This window comes from Bubalus kerabau, chromosome 4 (genome assembly GCF_029407905.1).
Source record: "Bubalus kerabau isolate K-KA32 ecotype Philippines breed swamp buffalo chromosome 4, PCC_UOA_SB_1v2, whole genome shotgun sequence".
Lineage (NCBI taxonomy): Eukaryota > Metazoa > Chordata > Mammalia > Artiodactyla > Bovidae > Bubalus > Bubalus kerabau.
Genome location: NC_073627.1, coordinates 151296931 through 151322475, shown reverse-complemented (window position 1 = coordinate 151322475; position 25545 = coordinate 151296931). Strand labels below are relative to the sequence as shown.

At 37.8% G+C, this 25545-nt stretch overlaps 1 protein-coding gene across 1 annotated transcript; it reads left to right on the top strand.

Annotated features, from left to right (window-relative positions):
* The first annotated feature begins 53 nt into the window (after positions 1-53).
* Positions 54-25122, top strand: NOL8 (nucleolar protein 8). Its single transcript, XM_055579048.1, has 17 exons — positions 54-325; positions 1409-1616; positions 2276-2338; positions 3690-3768; positions 5489-5624; positions 6071-6141; positions 7289-9140; positions 10334-10447; positions 10918-11040; positions 11321-11411; positions 14129-14267; positions 14897-14974; positions 19911-20182; positions 21953-22079; positions 22647-22717; positions 23414-23493; positions 24180-25122. The coding sequence occupies exons 2-17, from the start codon at positions 1478-1480 to the stop codon at positions 24228-24230; spliced, it is 3486 nt and encodes a 1161-aa protein (XP_055435023.1). The 5' UTR covers positions 54-325; positions 1409-1477; the 3' UTR covers positions 24231-25122.
* The last annotated feature ends 423 nt before the right edge of the window (positions 25123-25545 follow it).

Here is a 25545-nt window from a genome sequence, read left to right as displayed (position 1 = left end):
GCCCTTGAAGAGGGAGCTTCTTTGTATTTCTTCCCCTTCCTCATTTCCGCCGACCGTATCCAGGAGATAAAGTGATAACCCTCTTCTGTATGAATTAGGGAATTTTTGTTTGGAGTCTTTTGCGGACTTAGAGGCAGGGGACGGGGTCATCGCGATTGCCTGGAAGACTGGAAACGAAATAAAGAACACTGGGAAACTGAGTGTAGTAATGGAACCTGAGGAGGCTGGGTTGGAAATCCAGTAGGAAGAAAGAGATAGGGTACTTGTTGGGACACGTGACAAGAATTTAGCACTGTACGCCGCGCTGGATGTAGGAAAAGAAGTGGTGAGCCCGGGGCTTGGGGCCTGGGATGGGAAGGGGCTAATTGGCATAACTTCTCCGTGCTTGTGTTCAAGCCTTCTCAGAGAAAGAAGGATGGGGTGGGTAGGTTTGGGACAGAGGAAGCTACCATTAAGATATAGGCCGTGGCTCAAGCTTAGATCTCGACCCATGCTCCGGCATTTTGGCGTTGTGTTGGGGTTTCGTGTGTGCGGAGTCTGTCAACTTGGGGGGAGGGGCTTGTTAGGAGCTCAGCACCAGCTGGGCACTAAGCGATATAGGCATTATAGGCCTTAAATCCTAGTATCTCTGGAAGAGTTTTCCTGAGTCCCTTCTATTCCAACAGCCTCCCTAGTACAGTGTTAGAATTACGGGTTCTGAAATTAGATTTGAGTTATAATCTTAGCTTCACCGCTATTTGTCTTAATGGCATTGGGAAAGTGACTTCACCTCTCCTGCTAATATGAAAAAAGGCGCCTGCAAACTACTTCGTACAACGCTGGCGCATAGTGTCAAAAAAAAAAAAAAATCTGTATTTTGATATCCATTGCTCTTTTTGTGCCTGAAAACCACTTTGTATGTATTTCTGTTGTAATGTAGTATTGCAATTGCAGCATTTGCTTACTTCTCATTTGACTGTGAGAAGCTTGAAGATGGAGAGCTTAAAGAATCTGCCTGCAGTGTGGGAGACCTGGGTTCCATCCCTGGGTTGGGAAGATCCCGTAGATGTTAATATGTCCCATTTCTGTCAGTTTATTAAAGTGAGTGAATAAAGGAGAAACACCTAACAATATGGATTAGTAAACTCAGGGGGAGTAGAGTGTATATTGTGGTCATTTAGAGGGAAAAATGTCCACCTGCACCTGTGTCTGTCTGTAGCGGTTCTTTTCCAAAATGCATTCATGAAGAACAGGGATGTAGTATGTGAACAGAGCCTTCAGGAATAAAATTGGGAACAATACAATAGGAAGGGAAGCACAAATCCAGGCAACCAATTGGCATAGAAGGTTCAGGGAAAGGAGTTGAGGGTTTTTTTGTTTGTTGGTTGGTTTGAGTTTTATTTTTGTTGTTGTTGTTTGTTTGTTTTAGATTTAAGGGAAAGAACTCTAGGTAGAAGTCTTTTTCCACTAGAATACCCTGAGTGTTTGTCCAGCCTTGATGAAAGCCAATAGAGAAATGAAACGCCTTTTTGTGGGTGGTCTTGGGCAGAATATTTCTGAGGCAGACCTGCAGAATCAGTTCGGCAGATTTGGAGAAGTTTCTGATGTGGAGATCATCACTCGGAAAGATGATCAAGGTAAATTTAAAGTGCTTCATGGGTAGTTAAAGCAAATATAACTCAAGTCAAATATCACAAAATAAAGGAACCCCCCAAAGATGAATGTGAAACATTCACCTGAACACTGAAAGTGATGTTATTTCATTATGATAGTATAGTACTAACCCCATCCCAGCACATATGCCCTGGAGGTGTTATGTGTGAAATAAAAAAATTCTAAATTCCCAAACATCCCCTCTCCCCTTTTGTAGTGGGGAGGGAGCATGTGGCTTGCAGAATCTTAGTTCCCTGACCAGGGATTGAATCTGCCCTCTGCAGTGAAAGCCCAAAGTCTCACACTGGACCTCCAGGGAATTCCCAAACATCCAATTTCTGAAACATATTGCTTTAAATTTTCAGAGCTAAAATTCTAATAATTAGTAAATGTCCTGTTAGCATATCTCTAACATATAAACAGCAAAATGTTTCCTTAACTGACTGACTGACATTTTTCTCATAAAATATTTAGATAATCATGCTTAAAAATTTGCAATCTTTGTATCCAGTGAAAAATAAACAAGCTTTTTCTTTGAAAGAGTAAGTTTCTAAGAGGTCTTTTTTAAAATTTAGAAATCATTTTTACATTATTCTCTGCGTAAGAATTTAAATTTTTTTTTTTTTTTTTTTTTTTTTTTTAGGAAACCCACAGAAAGTCTTTGCATATATCAACATCAGAGTAACAGAAGCAGACCTGAAGAAATGTAATGAATGTTTTCTATACTATTTACCATTTCATGTCACTATGTTATTTGGAATAACTTTGATTCTAAATCTAAACAGCCACTTTTACGTCATTGAGAGGGACAACCGTGATGAATAGAATTCTGATATTCTACAGTTCGAGATTTAGATTCATTCCATAATGCATGACATATGGTAGCACATTACCAACAAGTTTGCTCAAAAGTGGCATTCTCAAATATTGTGGACAAAGGATCACGCTTTAATAGAAACTGCATGTTACCTATATCCCACTGGATATTATGCCATACCCCACTCCTCAGGGTGTTCATTTCTCAGGTAAATAATTCTTGTTAATAAATGCTATTAGAAGAGGGCTTTACATTATGCCCTTATAAGATCATATCCTTGAAATTATGAAATATCTATCAATAAGTTTAAGAAAGCTGAGGACCAGCTGTGGCCTTCAGTGAAAAGCGAGATGTAATTCATACTGCCACTAATGTAGAAATGCATTCTAATTATTTGGAGACTGAAAAATCAAAAGACACTGAGTAGGAAACATGCTAATAGAGAAGGAAGGCCATTGGCCTTTTGTAATATCATCTGTCCAGTTGGGAAACATATGACAAGTACATTGCAGTTAAGAACACAGTTCTGCTGCGTGACCTAGCAATTCTATTTAAAGTAGAAGACCCAGTTTGTTTACCTGATATATGACCAAGATATAGCTTGGCTCATAATATTACTGTGAATATGAAATTGAATAATACTTCTGTACTTAGCATAGTACCTGTCTCATAGAAATTTCTCTCAGTGATAATTATTAAGGAAGCTGATAGCAGATACTGAGAAAAATCAGCTACTAGGGTACAGTAGTTCAAACACAGTTTAGTTGCTTGTGCTAATATGTTTGCAAGTTATGCAGTGATAATTAGTATGAGGTGATAAATAAGGATGAGGAGCTGTAGGATTCCAGTGTCCTCTGATTCTCCCTAAGAAGATTACATTAATATTCTATAGTTTTAGTATGGTAAATAACAGTGACATGTTAAATAAATACCAACCATTTGCCAGAGATTTCTGACATTACTTTATCAACAAATGACAAATTTTGCTTAAAGGTTTGCACATTTGCCTCATTCAAATCTTCCAGTTACATGAGACAATAGGGAATGTAAGAATCTAATAAGTGGTCAAGATAAGAATGGGACCTAAGCCTCCTCTTTCTGGTCTCACTTTCCTTATTCTCTTTCCTCTGTGTGTTTGTGATAAACAAGTTTTCTTTTTTTGGTACTAATTAGTAAAAGCACATGCTGAAATATATTTTTGCATTGCTATGTACTTGGGTACTAATTCTTTGCTTTATAGGTATGTCTGTTTTAAATAAAACAAAATGGAAAGGTGGGACACTGCAAATTCAGCTAGCAAAGGAAAGTTTTTTGCACAGGTAAGGTTTTGCCTGTATTTGATTTAATCCAAACATTAACACACTAATTTCTTAATATTGTAAGTGATTTTATATGTTCACTTAATTGATTTGAAACTATCATATTATTACAGTTTTAACAAATTTATGCATTATAAGTAGAGCTATTTGCAGCTTTTTAGACACAAACTTTTATGATGATGTAGGTCTTCCCCCTTCTTTGTAATACCTATTTAGTACCATTTTAGAAAATGTCCCATAGTCTACTTAATCATCTCCTACTCATAGACCTTTAGACCATTTCCACTTTCTCTTGATAACAGATGACCCTTGAAGATAACTTCTATATATGTACAAGGGTCCCTCTGATGTGTATGTCAACAAAAGGAGTTGCTATGTCATGGAGTTAAGCACACTTAAAATTTTAATAGATGATACCAAATTGCTTATGTTAACTTTAAACTGTTAATAAAAGCATCATACAAAAACTTAAAGATAATAGGGATCCCTGTAAGAGACGCATAAAATTTATTATGCCTAAGATTTAAGAACAAGACAATGTAAAAACGATTAAAGCATTTTAAGATCCGAAAAGTATCCTTAGGGAGAAAAGATTGTATGCATTTGGGTGCTTTCAAAATAGGAGACATTTTCGGAATGTACAGATTAAGTGACCAAGAGAGTTTTAAGATTGTTCTCAGGCAAAGAAATGCCACAAGGAAAAATAAGGTCTAAATCAAATTTTGTGGAACTAGTCTAGAGACGAAGGTGAGGATTTTGTTCTTCAGCTGTGGGCCTCTGTGAACAGGGTAGTGATGAGACTTTCATTCAGCAGTACTTTTGTGCCTATTATAGGCAAGAACTGGGGCTCTCATCCTGAGCAGGGTGAGCACACAGTGCTGCTGCCTTTGAGTACCTGTGCACATCTGCCTGTGGAGCATGAATCTTGGAAGTTGAAATGTAAAAGAGCCACAGTTCAGTTCAATTCAGTCGCTCAGTCGTGTCCGACTCTTTGAGACCCCATGAATCGCAGCACGCCAGGCCTCCCTGTCCATCACCATCTCCCGGAGTTCACTCAAACTCATGTCCATCGAGTCGGTGATGCCATCCAGCCATCTCATTCTCTGTCGTCCCCTTTTGCTCCTGCCCCCAATCCCTCCCAGCATCAGAGTCTTTTCCAATGAGTCAACTCTTCGCATGAGGTGGCCAAAGTACTGGAGTTTCAGCTTTAGCATCATTCCTTCCAAAGAACACCCAGGGCTGATCTCCTTTAGAATGGACTGGTTGGATCTCCTTGCAGTCCAAGGGACTCTCAAGAGTCTTCTCCAACACCACAGTTCAAAAGCATTAATTCTTCGGCGCTCAGAAAAGAGCCACACCAGAGACAGAGGCCAATGAGAATTGGTCAGCACAGTTAACCAGGCCCAAATCAGATAGGGAGTTTGAATTGGAAGATTTAGTTGGCATTCTATTCTGCATTCTCTTCATTATGAGAGTAGTAATATTCAAGATTTAGCAGATTAGACTTTGAAAGAAGAGACCGTTTCCTCATAACAAAGAGAAGGGATTAAGAATAGTTAAAATACCAAAAGTACATAAGTTGAAAGGGAAAAGCTGAGAGATTCCAAATGATACCTATGAAGTTAAACAGGTTTATAGTATGAAAAAACAAGACAGAAGCATGGTTAATAGTGTGATTGGTTATTTTAACTCTCTTATTTGTATTTTTTCTTTGATTCAGATTGGCCCAAGAGAGAGAAGAAGCAAAAGCAAAGAAAGGAAAATCAACAACAGGCAACACCAGCTTGTTAGAAAAGATGAAAACAGTGGATTTCCATGTGAAAGCTGTGCCGGGAACAGAAGTACCAGGGCACAAAGTAAGTCACCCCTGGTAGCCTGAGTAGCCTCGGAACCAATTCCTGAGACCAAATGACCATGAACATCATGTTTAAAGCAAATGCTTTTTCTCTCTTGCTTTGAAGCAGTTAACATAAATAGTGCTTTATGATCTTCCAAGTGCATTTACAGCTCTTGGGAAAGCACAGGTTTCCCCCATTTTAGAAAGAGAAATAAAAACCCACATGGAGGCAAGTCTCCTGAGGGAAATAGAGGTGGTGAGGAGTCCAAACAGGTCCCAAGTTTGCCTTTTTAATGGCTGTTATTTCTGTACCATCTTATGTGATTTCTATGGAATCAACAACTGCCTCAATTTTCCTTCTTCTTTCTATACTCTTTTTTTCTTAAGTTATATTTATGCAGAATGGTTAATCTTTTCTGTTCGTGACAAGTATAATAAATATATCCTTTTTTTTTTTTCTTTTAGAATTGGGTTGTGAGTAAATTTGGAAGAGTCTTACCTGTCCTTCATCTAAAGAATGAACGTAAACGTAAAATATCCTTAGCAGTTGGCCTTTCAGAGAAATTATTGTTGACTACGGTGATGGATACTTGCAGAAGTTAACTTCGTATCTTCGGAGTTTCACTGCTGCTGTCAGTAAATCTTTAGATGTTTAAGAGTTTTTATGTTCCCAATTTCTCTATAAGGTAAGATCCATTTACCTGCATGTATGAAACAATTAGAGGATGAGAAAATGTAGTGACATTTTATACAAGTAAGTGATACAAATGAAGCTTATTAAGCAAGCACTTTTACTTACTAATTTATATATCATTCCTCTCGTTTGACATGGATTCAAAGCCATTTCTAGAGGAACTAAGGAAGGGCAAGGGAAAACAGTGCAGTCATAAAAGTAGCCTTTTGACAGCAGAGAGGAGGATTTGGAAGGACAGTGTAAAGCCAAGAGAAAATAGACAGTATTTGACACACTTCACATATAATTAGCCAGGTATTCAGTAGTTGCTAAGCGAACAAAGGAATTTTTCAGGAGTGAGAGATTAAAGCAACTTATACTTGTCTATTCGTATGTTTTAGGAAATCAGCCAATGCCATTGACATTGACTGGAATCTTTCTGGACAGGGTTAGCAACAGAACAGATCTGATAAGTATTAGCCTTCTAAGAAAGACCTGCAAAAATTCAGAGAGTGAGTGAAATGTGAAGTGGATGTTTGAGCTAAGAGAATCAGGTCTAGGATGAGCCAGCATTGAAAAGAGGAGTGGTCAAAATGTTGGAGAATCTTTATTTCTCAGGTTTGAGATAACCAACACAGAGTCTAGTTGTTCCCCCTCTGACTGCCCCTCTATACTCTGCTTTATGATGTTAGCAGTGAGTAGATTTCTCAGACATAGAAAAGTACCTAGAATATAATCTTAAATCAGTTTGTTGTAATATACATATAAACCCAAGTAATTTCTTCCAGTTAATAGTGATGATCGTTGGTTTTCACTCTGGACATGCCATGGACATGTCAGTTCCAAAGATCCTGAGTTACCTAATGAAGTCCTTTTTTGTTTGATTGGAAACTGAGGGTAAAATGAGTCAATGATTTGCTCAAGATTAAATAGTATTCTTTTGCTTAATCAGATTGATAGGTTTTTCTAAAACCTAGTGCCTGTTTTTGTTCCTTGACTGTTGGTGACATCATAAAGTATGATCCCTCAAAATACTGCCACAACTTAAAGAAGATAGGGGAGGATTTCACAAATGCTGTCCCTATATCCAACCTCACCTGGGAACTGGAAGGAGGGAATGATCCTATGAGTAAGAAACGGCGAGGAGAATTCTCTGACTTTCACAACCCTGCCAAGAAGATAATAAAAGTACAGAAGAATGAGGATTCTACTGCATTTCCTACCATAAGATCAAAACCTAGTAGCATAATGGAGAGTCCACATTTAATACAACAGGTTGCACAAAAAACACTTCATAATTCCATTACTCCTAAAGCACCGTATATAACTGATTTTGATCATCAGAAATTTAAAAATGTATTTTTTCAGACTTCTGGTTTAGAAACTACCAAAAAGAGAAATAGCATATCTGATGATGATATTGATTCTGAAGATGAATTAAGACTAATGATTGCAAGAGAGGAAAACTTAGAGAAAACTACATGGTCCTCAAATGAATTTGAAAATGATCCCTTTGAAGTTGTAAGAGATGACTTTAAATCTGATTTTCACAAATTTCATACTTCAACAGGTTTAGGCCTCAAAAACAGTGAAAATAATGTTACAGAAAATGGTTGTGACTCTGATTCAGGAGATACAGATGAAATCATTGCAATGAAAAAAAGTTCTGGTAAGATCGAAAACGGTGTAGATTTTTCACAAGGAGAAAAGTCTATGTACAAGAAGACTTATTTGAAAAGCAGAAAAAAGTATGATCTTTCTGATGACAGTATTAAAGAACAAAAAAGAAAAAACAAAGTAGAGGTAGCCCTCAGTCACAGAGTTAAGCCTCTTAGTTGTAAATCTCTGATTGAGTCCAGTAGCAGTGAAGATGCTGATTCTGTATCAGAATCAACTGAGTGTGAAGGAGATAAGGAGTATAACACCTTGATGGAAAACTGTCTCCGTGTGAATCTGACTTTGGCTGATTTGGAACAGCTGGCTGGTGGTAACCAGGAGGCTCCAAAAGAAAAGACTGAGAGCAGTGGCCAGGAAACCACTGCCAAGTGTGACAGGGCCTCCAAGAGCCGAAGGATTCCAGGTGACCTCCGCAGAGGCCAGCAGTGTATTCATCCTGAGGAGATTGTGGCTTCTCTTTTAGAAGGAAGAGAGAACCCATGTGGAAAACAGAAAACAAAGGAAAATACCTTAAAGCCAAAATTTCAGGCTTTCAAAGGAGTGGGCTGTCTCTATGGAAAGGAATCAGTGAAAAAATCCTTGCAAGAGAGTGTTGCCTCTAATAATATTAATAAAGATCAAATTTCCTTGAAACTTGAGGAACCGAGGAACGTGTCCATGGGAAAATGGTCCCTGTGTGCTAATGGCCTATCAAGTGAACAGACTCCTTTCCAACATGCAAAGGAGGCAAATGACTCAAACCAAATTCAGCCTCAAAAGAGACAGTCTTTTGCGAGCCAGGGTCACAAAGTGGTGTCCCCTAACAGTTCAGAAAAGAGAAATAGAAATCCTATTTCTAGTCTGTTGCCACTGAAAGATAAGAAATCTTCAAGTTGTGGTGCTAAGACTCTCAACAGAGGCCTTGATGAAGACTGTTGCCACGGGACTGGAAAGTCAGGAGAGAGCTCTGAAGGGAGGCCTGATCTGTGCAGCTCCAAGGCCCCTGAGAAATCACCAGAGGTTTTCTCAAGGAGAGACTCCCAGGGAAGCAAAACTGACTTCCCACTTTCTTTTAATAGTTCATCAGATGTTAACGCTAAAGATAAGCATGCTGAAGATAATCAGAAACGTTTGGCAGCCTTAGAGGCAAGGCAGAAAGCCAAAGAAGTCCAAAAGAAGTTGGTTCACAATGCTCTGGCAAATTTGGTGAGTATATTTTCAGTCTAGGAATTTACCAAGAACTCTCTCCAGGTCTAGTCTCTTTCTTGCCCACAAAGGTAGGCAGGCCCCTTTAGAGCTGAATGTTTGTGTTTTATGTCCTTGTGTCTATATAGTATATCTGGATATTGCTTTAGAAGATATTACTGATATAGTTAAGTGATGTGTACTAATACATCTCAGTTGCCATATATATCACCTGTCAAGTGAGTAGTGTCTTATGAAGATTTACTATAATGGGACCTTATTCATTTTTTCAAGAATTATTACGTTCCTGCAAAGTTCCAGTCCTTCGCAGCAAGTGTTCGATTTATAGAAAAGATCACTATCAGGCAGTATTGGCTCACAGTGTGGTGAACAGAGGGTCACAGTTCAGTTCCATGCAATGGGAAACAAGTATGCCTACGTGCTCTGACAGGAAGCAGACAAGTTTGTTGGCATTACCGGGGAGTGGGTACTTCCCCAGCTGACCTGAGTCTAGTGGGAAAGGCTCAGTAGAAATTGGTCTGGCAGAGGCAAAAGGGTAGGAAGAGAGAGAAAAGGCATTTAAGATAAGGCAGCAGTTTGTACAAAAGGGAATATTTGCAATAACTGACTAAATAGAGTACAAGGTGATGAGAAGTGAGAGAGATAAGTAGGCTACAGGGCTGGAGTTTATTCTTAAGTCTGGGAAAAAACTTAAGGACTGGAAGTAAGGGAGTAAAAATTAGTTGTGTTGGAACAGGAATTGGCAAACGAGCCCATGTCCTGTTTTAAAAGAGCCTCCTAGCTAAGAATGGTTTTTACATTTTTAAAGAGTTTAAAAAAGAAGAATATAGAACTAAAACTATATGTGGCTTGCAAAGCCTAAAATATTTATTCTCTGGCCCTTGACAGAGAAAGTTTGCCAACTTCTCTTTGGGGCAAATGGTTCAGGACGTGCTGAGAACAACAAATCAAATGGGACAAACAAGGGAACAAGGATAGACAGCTTTTGAGAGGTTTTGAGCCAGAACCAAGGCAGTGACTATGGGAATATATTTTTAAAATAGCAGGAAGGCCCAACTGATGGGACTTGGTGATCAACTGCAAATGGAAAGTGAGAAGTTTCTATCTTGGGATGAATAGGGTGGGAAATAGACTTACTTGGGGAAGGAGATGAGAGGTTGTCTTAAAGGTAATGCTTTTGATGACCACTGTAGGATGGTCATCCAGAGGACAAGCCGACGCACATCATCTTTGGTTCCAATAGTGAAAGCGAAACAGAGGAGACATCCACTCGGGAGCAAAGCCATCCAGGAGAGGAACTGGTAAAAGTAAGAAATTTAAGATGTCCATATGGGCATGCCTCTACTTGTACAGATCCATTTCTGCATATTGCATACCAAAACCTCCCCCCAGCTGCTGGGCTCAACATAAAATTTCCTCTGAGAGCCACAATGAAACAGAAAACTCCCCAGACCACCACGCATGGATGCTACAGGGGCCTTAAAGATTTTCTCCCACATAAATCTGTCCTCTGCAAAGTGACATCAATATTAGTGAAACCATGCAGAAAATGTTCTTACATGTAATAACTGCCCCCCTTTCAGGCTGCATTAGGAGCCTCTGGAGACCCAGGGGGCCATGTAAATATCACTGAGTCGAGAGTTTCTATTATAACCACCACACTGTTTCCTGGGATATGCATCTGAGTTGTTTCTTAAGTGTAAGGAGGAAAATTGCATAATGAGGGAAATACGGGTTGTCTTGGTTATTAATAAACATTTCTGTCCTTATGTAACAGGAGTCCATGGGTAGAGCCTCTGGGAAGCTCTTTGACAGCAGCGATGATGAGGAATCTTGTTCCGAAGATGACAATAACAGGTTCAGAATTAAACCTCAGTTTGAGGGCAGAGCTGGACAGAAGGTTAGTGAAGACTGAAAATAAAAAAATTTGCAACATGCTCTTATTTTTTCAGCATAGTCCTTAAATCTAGGTTAATGAAGGCAGACCTTGCCCATACTCTTAACATTAAGGTTTTTGAGATTGATCCTCCATGGCCCTCTTTGTTTGGTTCATGAGTGGGTGAGGTTATGCAAACATTAATGTAGTAAATTTCACAGCATGGAAGTATACTTGGAGGGTCTTCTTCATAAGTAATTTCTTGGGAATGCGACTGTCAGTTGTCTTTGTGTTTTGTCTTTAGCTCATGAATTTGCAGTCTCACTTTGGCACTGATGACAGATTTCGCATGGACTCCCGATTTCTAGAAAGTGATAGTGAAGATGATCATGAAGGTAAATGACTCATTGTGCAAACAAACAGTCCTGATGTTAGAGCTGGCATACCTCAAGAAATCAACTTGTCTAGCATCTTCACTTAACACATAGAGAAGTGTTTTATGTATATATAACACATATAGTGTTATGTGTACATGGTGTGTTACATGTACATGTAACACTTGTACATATTAATTTATTTATAAAATTTTAATTTCCTGAAGCTGCCAGAAAAGATAGGAATAAGTAGCATCTGCCAAAGGTACCATCTTCCCTCATCCTGGTATTATAAGTCAAGGACCTACCTGGCAGTAGGTCAACAGGTCCTCGTGAGGTTGTGTAAGACAGATACATCCCACTTGGTTTACTTAAAGAAAGTGTTCATGCTCGGTGCAGATTTTTCAAAGCAATGTACCACTGAATATCACTCTACTTAAATTCATTCTTATTTGAATATATTTAAAAGCATTGATGCTATCGGAAGCATCGGCAGTGGTTCCAAACTTTCTTTACAAGATCTTCTACTCTTATCCTTTGTAAAAGACCTCACCTCCTACTTGACCAAGACGATGGTCACTTCAGGTAGCTCCCTGTTTTCCTTTCCAATCTCAGAACTACTCTGTCCTTTCTTTTTTCTTCTTTCCTGAGTTTATCTAATCCGCATCTTGATCTTCTCCATTTATACCTCCTGTTCACTCCTTTTTCTCATTTGCATCTTCACACTTAACTTTCTTCTATCTCTTCGTTCTTTCTGCAGACATAATTCGGTCTCATAGGTTCAAAAAGCCATTCTTCAACCCTGCCAGTTTTTAAGTTGCCATTCCCTTTTTTTTTTTTTTTTCAGTTCTAAGCCTGAAATGAAAAAATAGATTGCATCCAATTTAGAAGCAGTTGATTTTATTGAAAGTACAATCTCTGGATATGATACTTTAAATTATTTGAAGTGATTATTCTGTATATTATACATTTCTGAAAACAAGTATTCCGAGAGTAAATTCTCCAGGATCCATACCAACTTATTGTTTCAGAACTTTTCACTCAGAATTCCATGTTGATAACATAGGAATGGATAGAACCTTGGGATTAGTCAAGAAACTATAGATGTTGCTTTCTAACTCCTGCCACTTATGTCTGTCTCATATTTACAACTCTTTAGCGTGCGGTCCCTCAAAGCTGTGAATAACTGGTTTACCAGATGCAGTGGCGTCTTCTCAAGCTTCACCCTTCAACCTGCTTATAGCATTTGTTACTGTTGATCATCCTTCTTGAAATGTTCTCTTCCCTTTGCTTCTATTGCACTATAACTTCCTTGTTTTCTTCATAATTCTTGGTTCCTAAATTTTCCCTTTGCTTTGAGATATAGGCTCTTCCCAAGGTTCTGTAGTCCGTGTGGCTTTAGCCTTCATTTTTACATGAATATTTTCCAAATCTGGGTCATCTTTGCTCCTGGCTGTTCTGCTTTTCAACTTTAGATACACCTGTGAGAAATATCCACCAGGCATTGAGGAAAGAATATTTGGGAGCTCAGCAGAGTAGTCATGAGCAAAGATTACCTACATTTGGAAAATATTCATGTATAAAAAAAGGCTAAAGCCAGAGGGTCTTACAGAACCTTGGGAAGAGCCTGTATCAGAGGTTTCTTGGGAACGTTTGAGACTGAGTTTTTTGTGTGTTGCACAAAGACCATCCTGCAGATAAGCAGCCTACCAATACACTGAGCCCTTTCTAACATTCTGTTCTACTTCCTAATTGTCAGTATTAGGATAAAATTAAAATTGCCACTTTTTGAAGTCAGAAAGTTTCATATGAGCAGTTTCATATGGTTTAGCCTAATGCAATGTAAACTCTTTGCAGTTTCTTATTTCAGTACATATTCATTTTGTTTCCTAGCGTGCTCTCTTCCTTCCTCAGGGAACTACTTTGTCTTTCCTACCTTAGACTGTACCTGGTTTGTAAAACATTTCTTAATCCAACTGAACATAATCCCTATCTTTTTTGAACCCTTAGACACTTTTGGGCCATCTCTATAGAAAACTTATGCAAAGCAGTGTTTTATTTTGTTAATTTCTGTTATTTAGTTGTTTATATCCTACAGTAATTTGAAAAGGTCTTTAAGGCTCAGACTTCTTTTATGTTTTCTCTTATAATCCAAACTGGCTGTTAAATGTTTAACTTTGTTCCCTGATGTTTGTCTGTTTTTAGTAAATAAGAAAGCCAGCTTATAGGATTCCACAATGCCCTGTGTGTAGGCTCTATTCCTGGGATATTTATTACTGAGTTTAAAAGCTAAAGTAACTGCTAACATATCATGTTAATAGTCAGTAAAATTACCACCTTTCTTTCACTTTTAGACTTACATGTAATTTAAATTAATTTCTAGATTGTTGCCAAAAATCAAAGAATCTTTATTCACTTTAGGTTTTTAATTACTATCTTGCTCTATTACATTTGTCAATCTTTACCTTAAAAACTTAGACTTGCCACTGAAAGCCATTAATTTCATATTTCATTTTTATAAGTAGAAATGGGAATTTTGTTTGCTGGTCATGCAATTTCTGGATTCACTGTGACATCAGGGGCTTAGGGACAGAGAGGTTAGCAAAACGAGGTTTAACTTTTGTTCTTCCTGTCTTAATGTGTTTTGCACATGTTTAAGTGCTTGATAAATATTTGATTACTGAAATTTCTCAAGTTAGATTTGCCAAAAGATTACTAATTATCCTCTTCCTTCAAAGAAATAAATGAAAAGAAAACTCCTGAGGAGGAAGAACTTGCTGCAGAAAAATTGAAAGCCCTGAATGTTGTGCAGAGTGTTTTGCAGATCAGCTTAAGCAATTCTACAAGTAAAGGATCAGTAGCTGCTAAGAAATTTAAGTATGTCTTATGTTTCATCTCACTCTTCTCTCTTCCTTTGCCACAAAATTAGGCCATTTTCAACTTCTTGGGGAGAGCAGTTAACAATATGTATCAGACTCTTAATATTATACTTACCTAGTGATTCACTTCAAGAAACTAATCTAAAATTTTTTCTGTATTTATTACTACTGAAAAAATGGACAACTGTTTAAATATTAATAAATGTAACAGTTTATTATAGAAAATATATAATTTAGGAAGACTAGTGTAATGAAACCCCTGTGTACCATCACCCAACTTCTCCAATCACTAACATGGGACCAGTTTTCTCTTCTATACTTTTACTCACTCCCCCCTACTGTCACCACTGAAATATTTTATACAAATCCAAATAGTATATCATTTTATCTATATATATTTTCCTGTTTTAAAATAATATTTAAAAATTTTTCAAAGATCCTCTCAGAAGTGGGTAATTTAAAATATAATTGCTTCTAAGGAGCTCCTGATACACTTACTTGATATTTATGCCTTTGTCTTGCTCAAAAGTGGAATTGTCCTGGTTTTGCATTATGTTTTGCTATTAGTTTTTTGGATTTATACTCTGATTTGTCCCTTCAAACTTATCACTCTCCTTTTTTAAATAGGGACATCATACATTATGATCCAACAAGGCATGACCATGCGACTTACGAAAGAAAGCAGGATGATAAACCAAAAGAAAGGTAAACTGCTACAGTTACTAGTAAGGTACCTGTGTTAATCTTTTAGATTTGGCAATTGTTTCATATCTGTGTAAGATGCTACTATGAGGGGAAACTAGGTGAAGGTTATTCCTAGTTTTTCTGTAAATCTGTTTCTAGTTTTTCTGTAAATCTAAAATTATTACAAAATTAAAAGTTTCTTTTAAAAAGAATCACATTCAGACCATGCAAGCCTCCTCACTGTGGAATGTCTCTGTACCTACCCATCAAATCTAGTGGTGTTTTTGTTCCTTTAATTGTCTTAAAGTATTTGGGTCTCCTGTGAATCTTTCTGGGGTTCAGTTCATTAGACAAAAACCAAAATTCAGTGTAAGATAAGCTTTTTTTCCACCATGGTGTTCTGCCGGGACTGCTGAAAAATAATACCTTTAAACTCATAAGAAGCCCTCTTGTTTGAACAGTTGGAGTTTCTGAGCTATATCTAGGCTCTCAACAAAGGATTTTGCTTTATATTAATAATTAGCCTGGTGTACAAGTTTTTCTCTTCAGAGTACAATAGTAAATATATTAGGCTTTGCAGGCCAGATGGTCTCTCTTGCAGTGACTCTTCTCTGTCCTTATAACAGAAACAGAGCCATACATAATACATAAAATGAATAAGGTAGGCTGTGTTCTAATGAAACTATTAGTAGGACATTGAAATTTGCATTTCATGTAATTTGTACATATTATGAAGCCATCTTTTTACATAGTTTTTACCAGTCACTTCAAACTACAAAAATTATTCTTAACTTGCAATCTGTACATAAATAAGCAGTGGCTTGGATCTCATCCATGGGTTTACTTTGCCAAAACCTGCTTTACACTATATTTTCCTGAAAAAATAGATTTGTTCTTGCTTAGAAGATATTTCTTAAATTTTATGTTACTTGCCTTCTAGAGAATAGGAGTCTTTAAAGCCATGAGGTCCTAGCGCCTTATTAAAAAAAACTTCTTTCTTTAGTTTCACTATCTCTGCTTATATGTTACTGTAAGCAGCAAGAAGAAATCAGAAAATGCCTTCAACACCTTCCTGGACATCTCCATTGCTAGATCACCCATTCATTAGGTGCATTTTCTACTTACCAGTTAATAAAGGCGACAGTGTTGCTAAGCCTCCTGCCACTATATAACAATGATCTCCTTTCCCCCATTTTCCAATAGCGTTTACTTCACTTTTCTGCAACGCCTTACCTGAAGCCTCAATTGGCATGTAGTTTCTACTAACAGTTTCTTCAGGGAGTTTTCATGCTTTTGCTAACACCCTCCTCACTGACCTTCCAACTTCTGCTTACTGTGTGGGCTATGAAGTCATTCCTACATTTTGGGCTTTTATAGCAGTATCCCACTTCTAGGCACCAAAATATGTATCAGTTAGATATTGCTATGTAAAAAATTGCCCCCAAAACGAAGAGCTTGCAACTAAAAATTTATTAGGTCCCAATTTCTGTGGGTCAGGAATTTGGGAGCACTTTACCAGGTAGTGTTGGTTTGGGCTCTCAAGAGGTTGTAGTCAAGATGTCACCTGGGGCTATAGTCTCTGAAAGTTTGCAGCCTGCTTGCAAGATGGTTCACACACTTGACCGCTGGCAGGGGCCTCAGTTCCTTGCTTTGCTGACCTCTCCTTTTGGGTGTTTGGGTGCCCTCAGAACATGGTATCTGACTTCTCCCAAAGCCGGTGATTAGGGAAGGGGAGAGAGCAAGGAGAAAGCCACAGTGCACTCTATAGCCCTAGTTTCAGTAGTTGAACACAACCACATCTGCCCTATTCTGTTCCTTAGAAGAGGTCATTAAGAACAACCCACACTGAAAGGGATGGAGGAATTAACTTCCACTTCTTGAAGTATCAGAGGACCTTTGGACCACCTTTAAAACCACTACCTTGTGTTTCATTGATCATGGAGCTCAGTTTCATAGGAGGCATATTTGACTTATAGCCTATGGTTTATTTAATGAAGTATTAAAAGTTTCTCAGTATAAGATAGTCTCCACCAGTAAGATGATCATTTAGGACATTATTATTTTAGGTAAAACAGAATATTTGGCCTAATAAATAAAATAGACTCTAATAGAAAAAAAGGATGTTCACTTCAGTTGCTCAGTCGTGTCCGACTCTTTGCGACCCCATAACTTGCAGCATGCCAGGGCTCCATGTCCATCACCATCTCCCAGAGTTTACCCAAACTCACGTCCATTGAGTTGGTGATGCCATCCAACCATCTCATCCTCTGTCGTCCCCTTCTCCTCCTGCCCCCAATCCCTCCCAGCATCAGAGTCTTTTCCAATGAGTCAACTCTTCGCATGAGGTGGCCAAAGTATTGGAGTCTCAGCTTTAGATCAGTCTTTCCAAAGAACACCCAGGACTGATCTCCTTTAGGATGGACTGGTTGGATCTCCTTGCAGTCCAAGGGACTCTCAAGAGTCTTCTCCAACACCACAGTTCAAAAGCATCAATTCTTCAGCGCTCAGCTTTCTTCACAGTCCAACTTTCACATCCATACATGACCACTGGAAAAACCATAGCCATGACTAGACGGAACTTTGTTGACAAAGTAATGTCTCTGCTTTTGAATATGCTGTCTAGATTGGTCATAACTTTCCTTCCAAGGAGTAAGCGTCTTTTAATTTCATGGCTGCAATCACCATCTGCAGTGATTTTGGAACCCAAAAAAATAAAGTCTGACACTGTTTCCACTATTTCCCCATCTATTTCCCATGAAGTGATGGGACCACATGCCATGATCTTCATTTTCTGAATGTTGAGCTTTAAGCCAACTTTTTCACTCTCCTCTTTCACTTTCATCAAGAGGCTTTTTAGTTCCTCTTCTCTTTCGCCATAAGGATGGTGTCATCTGCATATCTGAGGTTATTGATATTTCTCCCAGCAATCTTGATTCCAGCTTATGCTTCTTCCAGCCCAGCGTTTCTCATGATATACTCTGCATAGAAGTTAAATAAGCAGGGTGACAATATACAGCTTTGACATACTCCTTTTCCTATTTGGAACCAGTCTGTTGTTCCATGTCCAGTTCTAACTGTTGCTTCCTGACCTGCATACAAATTTCTCAAGAGGCAGATCAGGTGGTCTGGTATTCCCATCTCTTTCAGAATTTTCCACAGTTGATTGTGATCCACACAGTCAAAGGCTTTGGCATAGTCAGTAAAGCAGAAATAGATGTTTTTCTGGAACTCTCTTGCTTTTTCCATGATCCAGCGGATGTTGGCAATTTGATCTCTGGTTCCTCTGCCTTTTCTAAATCCAGCTTCAACATCTGGAAGTTCACAGTTCACATATTGCTGAAGCCTGGCTTGGAGAATTTTGAGCATTACTTTACTAGCGTGTGAGATGAGTGCAATTGAGTGGTAGTTTGAGCATTTTTGGCATTGCCTTTCTTTGTGATTGGAAAGAAAACTGACCTTTTCCAGTCCTGTGGCCACTGCTGAGTTTTCCAAATTTGCTGGCATATTGAGTGCAGCACTTTCACAGCATCATCTTCCAGGATTTGAAATAGCACAACTGGAATTCCGTCACCTCCACTAGCTTTGTTCATAGTGATGCTTCCTAAGGCCCACTTGACTTCACATTCCAGGATGTCTGGCTCTAGGTGAGTGATCACACCATCGTGATTATCTTGGTCGTGAAGATGTTTTTTGTACAATTCTTCTGTGTATTCTTGCCACCTCTTCTGCTTCTGTTAGGTCCATACCATTTCTGTCCTTTATCAAGCCCATCTTTGCATGACATGTTCCCTTGGTATCTCTAATTTTCTTGAAGAGATCTATAGTCTTTCCCATTCTGTTGTTTTCCTCTTATTTCTTTGCATTGATCGCTGAGGAAGTCTTTCTTATCTCTCCTTGCTATTCTTTGGAACTCTGCATTCAGATGCTTATATCTTTCCTTTTCTCCTTTGCTTTTCACTTCTCTTCTTTTCACAGCTATTTGTTAGGCCTCCCCAGACAGCCATTTTGCTTTTTTGCATTTCTTTTCCATAGGGATGGTCTTGTTCCCTATCTCCTGTACAATGTCACGAACCTCCATCCATAGTTCATCAGGCACTCTATCAGATCTAGTCCCTTAAATCTATTTCTCACTTCCACTGTATAATCATAACAGACTTGATTTAGATCATACCTGAATGGCTTCGTGGTTTTCTGTACTTTCTTCAATTTAAGTCTGAATTTGTCAATAAGGAGTTCATGATCTGAGCCACAGTCAGCTCCCGGTCTTGTTTTTGCTGACTGTATAGAGCTTCTCCATCTTTGGCTGCAAAGAATATAATCAGTCTGATTTCAGTGTTGACCATCTGGTGATGTCCATGTGTAGAGTCTTCTCTTGTGTTGTTGGAAGAGGAATCTTTTACTATCTAAAAACTCAGTATTGGAGACTGCTGTGTAACTCTGGTTAAAAACAAAAACAAAAACATATTCCTAAATATAGAGCAGGTTTGATGGAAACAGAAAAATTTCATCCCAGACATACTTATAATGCATTTCTACAACAGAATTATGACTAAATCCTTTAATGCCAGTATCATAAAACTCACCATTTTACAATTTGATAGAGTCTTAAAAGTCATGTGGTTTAACCTGGTTCATTTTGTAAATGAGGATACTGAGGCCCATTGCAGTTAAGTAATTGTCTTACTCATAGCTGATATCTTAGGTGTAATTTCTGAAGTGTAGTTCAGAGGATAAAAGAGAGGACAATATGATTCATGTTTAATACTTGGAACTGTTTGAAATAATTTTGGCTATTAAAAGCTTTTTGGTTAAGATTCTGTCCTTATGAGTTGTATATGTGGATCCTCTTGGTGGTTGAAACAATGGGACTAATGTTATCCAAGGTATTTTTATTTCCTGATTTCTGGAATTTTTCCAAACATTGACTTTTTTGTGATCTTTATATATGTCAATGCAGTAAAGCAAAACGAAAGAAGAAAAGGGAGGAAGCTGAGAAACTACCTGAGGTGTCTAAAGAAATGTATTATAACATTGCTACGGATTTGAAACAAATATTCCAAAGTGTAAAAGATACTAGTGAAAAGGAAGATAACACACCTTGGAATGAGGACTCTGATGGAGAGAAAGCTGAGGTAGTCCAGGACACTCCAGCTCTGATGACTCGCAATGAGCAAACCGGCGGATTCACATTTTCCTTTTTTGAGTCTGATGCCAAAGATGAAAAAGAAGGTATATTTTTGTTTGTTTTTACTTTTTCATTTCATGCAGTTTGAATTTAATTGAGTCTACTGTAAGTATGATGATTTAACATTAGCTGAAGGCAGTATTCTCTTCTCTATCTAGATAAACAGTATTTCAGTCAGCATTACATAACCATAAATGTAACATGCCTAGAGCTGTGTTCAACACAGTAAGAAATTGTTCTTGAATTTGGAAGCAAACTTCTAGATAGCTGCCATATGAAGGCAAGCCAGAGAATTATGCAACATTCCTTCTTCTGTTGAGTAGAAATAGTCATATATTTAAATATGTTTAAGAAGTCATATATTTAAATAGCTTTACATCTTTGATGCAGTTGGAGAAGCCATAACTTCAGGAAAGCCAGTGTTATTTGTTAGGAGAAGAAATATGTAACCCTGCCTCTAAACAAATATGCTGTGTCATCAATATACCAGCTGTTTCAAACTTTATCCTTGGAGATTTGCCAGAACCTAGAGAAAAGTATCGAAGAAGGCAATGGCACCCCACTCCAGTACTCTTGCCTGGAAAATCCCATGGACGGAGGAGCCTGGTGGGCTGCAGTCCATGGGGTTGCTAAGAGTCGGACACGACTGAGCGACTTCACTTTCAGTTTTCACTTTCATGTATTGGAGAAGGAAATGGCAACCCACTCCAGTGTTCTTGCCTGGAGAATCCCAGGGATGGAGAAGCCTGGTGGGCTGCCGTCTAGGGGTTGCACAGAGTTGGACACGATTGAAGTGACTTAGCAGCAGAGAAAAGTATAGCACTGGTATATACAATTTTCCATTCTACTTCAGGAGGTTTACCTCTGAAGTCCTACGTGTCTAAAAGTTTGAAACAAATATTCCTTAGGAAGTTGCTTCTCACCTTAAGATGTAAGTGTAGTTTTTCTGAAAGTTCACTGTAAAAGCAAGGTATACCTATACAGAATACACCTAACAATAAGTTCTACTTGAAAGCTCAGCAGTTAAAATAGCATCCTTGTGTTTAGCAGATAGGTATTAGATTCCAGCTTTGTGGTGCTACAAAAGGAGGTACAACAATCAAGTAGTTTTTCCAAAATTGTCCTAAATAAGATACAATATATCATTGCTCTGCTTATTTCATTCTCTTGCCTGTGCTGTCCATTTGAGTACCAAGGTCAGTCCTGAACTGTTGAACAGAGTTGGTATGATATAGATATTTTAATTTTTCTAACTTTGAGAGCCAAGTGTGAGAAGTTGGCCTTGAAATGATTGCTAAGACACCCGAGCAACCTGGGAGATGTGTTTTATGTGCTTTGGCAATTATGAGGACTTGTGAGGTGATCATCCACATCTTTTAGCAGCAGCTTTTTCAGCAGTTTTAGAAGGAAATTTGGGAAATTGAAAACGTAAAGATATGTTCCTTTTCTCCTTTATGAATAAGCAGGAAGGCAAACCGGTTTCACTGCATCATTAGACTGCTCAATGCTAGCTCAGGTGTCACACTTATTTTGATCTTTCTTGTAAATTGTGTTGCTCATTTATAAACCTTCAGCTTCTATATCTTTTGATAGTATTACTGTATTCCTTATGAGATCACTGTAGCAATGCCAAAAAATAAAAGTTTCTCTCAATATTTGAAAATCAAAAAGATACTACACATTTTGAGTTAATGATTAAGATATTCAAAATGTAGAAATATGTATGCATGGTGAAAGTAAACAAGTGAATGTGTCCATAAGTACTTGGGCTTTAGGTCACAGTTGTGTCATCTTTCATTGTCTTGATGACATAGAGACCTATAGAGTTGAAGCAGTAAAACCTGGGAAGGTCGCCTGGCAGGGAGACCCTCGTTTCCAAGACAGCAGTTCAGAAGAGGAAGATGTTACTGAAGAAACAGATGACAAAAAGCAGAGCCCTGAGTAAGTAATGTGTTTCTGTCCAGATATATTTCATAATTTATAAAATCTGAGTTGGACATGCTTTAGAGATATTATAAAAGTATCTTAAGTTTAGCTTTTCAAGACAGTTTTCTTTTTTTTTTTTTTTTTGCTCCTTTAGAGAGTTCTGTAGTCTTTTTGTCATTGGGAGCGTGTTTCTTTTCCTTGAGATTTGGATAGCACTGGGTGGGGGATATGCTGCATATAGGGAAGAAAGCCTGCCACTGAAGTCCCTGGTCTGGAAGAGGATGCTTCATCTAGTTGGCTGCTACCTCATAGGAAACACTGGCAAAATGGGTAGCAGTGGTTGGGTGAGAGTTTTAACAATCAGCATGGGGAAGATAGAGCTTGTACTTAAATCTTTGTTACCAAAGTTACAGGTAGAAGCGAAGAATGTTGAATAGAGAAAGGGTGGTATTACTTTGACTCAGGTCAAAAATGAGCAAGACACAAAGCACAGATATTTAAGACATAGTTCATTTATATTTACAATGTGAACATTTCTTAAATGTTGAAATTAAGTGGCCAATTCTGTCTTTCTCACTTCAGAGAAGTACCATTACATGAGAAAGAGACTACTAGATTTTTCTTTTTCTCTAAGAATGATGAGAGACTTCATGGTAAGTCAGTTTTTTTATTAAATGGTATATATAGTACATCTCTATTTATACATACTGATTGGGAAAAATTCTGATTCTTTGCAATGTGATATGCTTTAGCCCCCTCTTGTTAGACAGAAGTTTGTTGACTTATAAAGCTCTGGAAAACTGAAAGCTCCCATTCATCACCTCAGCTTACTCGCTATCCTCAGCAAGGGCTTGTCTTGTTCCAGGGACTTGCTGAGATGCTAGACATACAAAATTTGCAAGTTTTTAGTACCCTAAAAAGTTCACATGAAGTATACTCAATATCTTGTAATAAACTGTAATGGGAGAGAACCTGAAAAGAATGTATGCGTGTAACTGAATCACTTTGCTGTATACTTGAAACTAACACAACATTGTGAATTAACTATACTTCAGTAAAACAAAAATAGAAAAAAAAAGTTCACATGAAAATGCTGAGGCTGTTGAACTCATTTCTGAAGCCTAACACAAACAGAAACTAAGTTACATCACAGTAAATGGTTTATAAACAGTAAAAATCCTAGCAATTCTACATTTTCATTTTCTAAAAGAATAAAATATTTTTGAAAATTAGCATAAACTGCGGGTGGGGAATCATGTTAACTTGAAGACCTTGATAATGCCAGCACTAAAATATTGTCTGTTTTAATATTACTGTGCTGCCTTGCCTTTCTTTGTTTTTCCTTCTAGGTTCTGACTTATTTTGGAGAGGAGTGGGAAGTAATATTAGCAGGAATTCTTGGGAGATCAGAACAAACAATTTGCGAATGGTGAGTATCGCCATGTTAATTGTCTCCTGAAATAGATATGATGTTACCTTTGTGTTAATATTTTCCTGGTGTAGGAATATAGGAAGGCATGAAACTTGAGATAACTGAAAACATGATTTAAATGCTCACAATTAATAGTGCTGGAAGGGAAGTTTTAATTGTTTAACTCAATCCACCCATGTGCAGAAAGGAGACTAAAGAGTGGCTCCATTGAGTGACTGATCTGAGTTCTCGTCATGCTTATTAAGGAACAGGAAATGATGAAATTTTTGAAAGACTGAATTACAGTTTCCATTGTAAGCACTTAAAGCCAAAAGTCTGAATATTCCACATCCATGTGAGCACTTCCAAAATGATTTCTACGACCCAGTCACTGAATAATCTAAATTTTACTTTATATAGTTACTGAACACTGTGAAAGTTATTTTATTTTATTTATTTTATTTTTTTATGAAAGTTATTTTATTTTTAACAAAGACTTTCTTTTTAATTTTATGGCTTCATGAATTTCCAATAATTTATTGGAAAATGGAGGAAGTATAAGAAAGAATATAAATAACATGAGGGAATTATTGGAGACTTTGACTAAAGAGTCTATTCTCAAAATAACAATATGCACACTCTGTCTTATTTATGAACCTGCCATGCCACACCTAACGAGGGCTTTTGATTTTATGTTTTTCTAGGACTGTCGGAAGAAACATAAAGATGCCAAAAGGAGATTGAAGCTAAAATAATAAATGTCATCATTAGTTTTGATACTGAATGTAAAGAAGTCTTACCATGGATATTGGAGTGATCTAGAAAATGAGTTTAGATGGCAAAGAATTCAGAGTGAAGGAATATTCTAAATCTTATCTGGTGGATATCATTCTGATTGCTTTCTTTTTCCGTACATTTCCTATTTGTTCTTACAAATTACTTCAAACAACCTGAACATTTGTTTTAATGAAGCATAAGATAGTCCCTCAAAATACTTGGTATATATTTGCCCCCATTTTCAATAACTAATGGACATTTCTTGACATGAGGTTTTAAAATATATGCATCAGAGCACTTATATTTTTCAAATTATGTTTCATGTAAATTATACTTGAAATATTTCTGATTGTACTAAATACACCTTACCTCCATTTTGTGGTTTTTTTCTGAGAGGTTGAATACAAGTCAACCTTGAGTTCTATATTTGTGTCCTCTTGAATAAGCTAACTGAAATGCAGGACATTTCAGACCAACTTTCATGGGAGAGTTCTGTGAGGACCAGAAAAGAATGCTAAATGCAGAGTTTTCCTTTCCTCAGCCTCCAGGAATTGATGGAGGCAGACTCATCAATTCCAAATTCTAGTTAGATTATAAGTTTTTGAAAAATTGAAGTGCCTGAAAGATGACATAGTCACAGTTAGGAGTCAGTGCCCTGGGTCCAGATAAGGAAACAGATTTAATACCTCATTAAATTAACGTGGCTAGGATTCACTATAGATAAGCTTCTATCAAACTGGGCTCTGTACAAAATTATGCTTTATATAATAAAGTCCCAGGAGATTATCATTGAACCATAGTGGGTGTATCTGAAATTACATATTTATTGATTTACACCTTGATCAAATATAAACTCTGTGAAGGCTGGGATATCACCTGGTTTGTTAACTGTTATGTCGGTACTACCTAGAACTATGTCTGGCTTTAACTGGGTGCTCAGTAAACAGGGTCTGAGGAGCTAAGTAACTGAAGAGTCATTCAGAATTCCTGTTTCCAAGGCTTCAGACTTCATGAAAGATGGCACCCACCCCTCAGCAGGACAAATAACTCCACCTTTTCTTGATGTTGACTATATTTGTACCATCTTACCTATTGCTGCATAACAAGTCATCCTATTGACACTCGTTCACTTTGCTCACAGATAAGCAACTTTTTCAGGACTTTGGGGACTGCTCATCTCTACTCCATGTATGTCATGGGAGTGGCCCAGCTGGCACTAAAGGATCCACTTCTAAAATGGCCTGTTCACTCAGTGCCTGTCCATTAGTTTCCTCACAGCATAGCAACATAACT

Bases quoted from the DNA above. Each gene is read 5' to 3' on its own strand.
- NOL8 (XM_055579048.1), top strand. From the start codon at position 1,478: ATGAAAGCCAATAGAGAAATGAAACGCCTTTTTGTGGGTGGTCTTGGG. The intron at 2,339-3,689 runs GTAATGAATGTT...TTTGCTTTATAG, and splicing joins AGAAGCAGACCTGAAGAAAT to GTATGTCTGTTTTAAATAAA. The intron at 14,268-14,896 runs GTATGTCTTATG...TTTTTTAAATAG, and splicing joins GTAGCTGCTAAGAAATTTAA to GGACATCATACATTATGATC.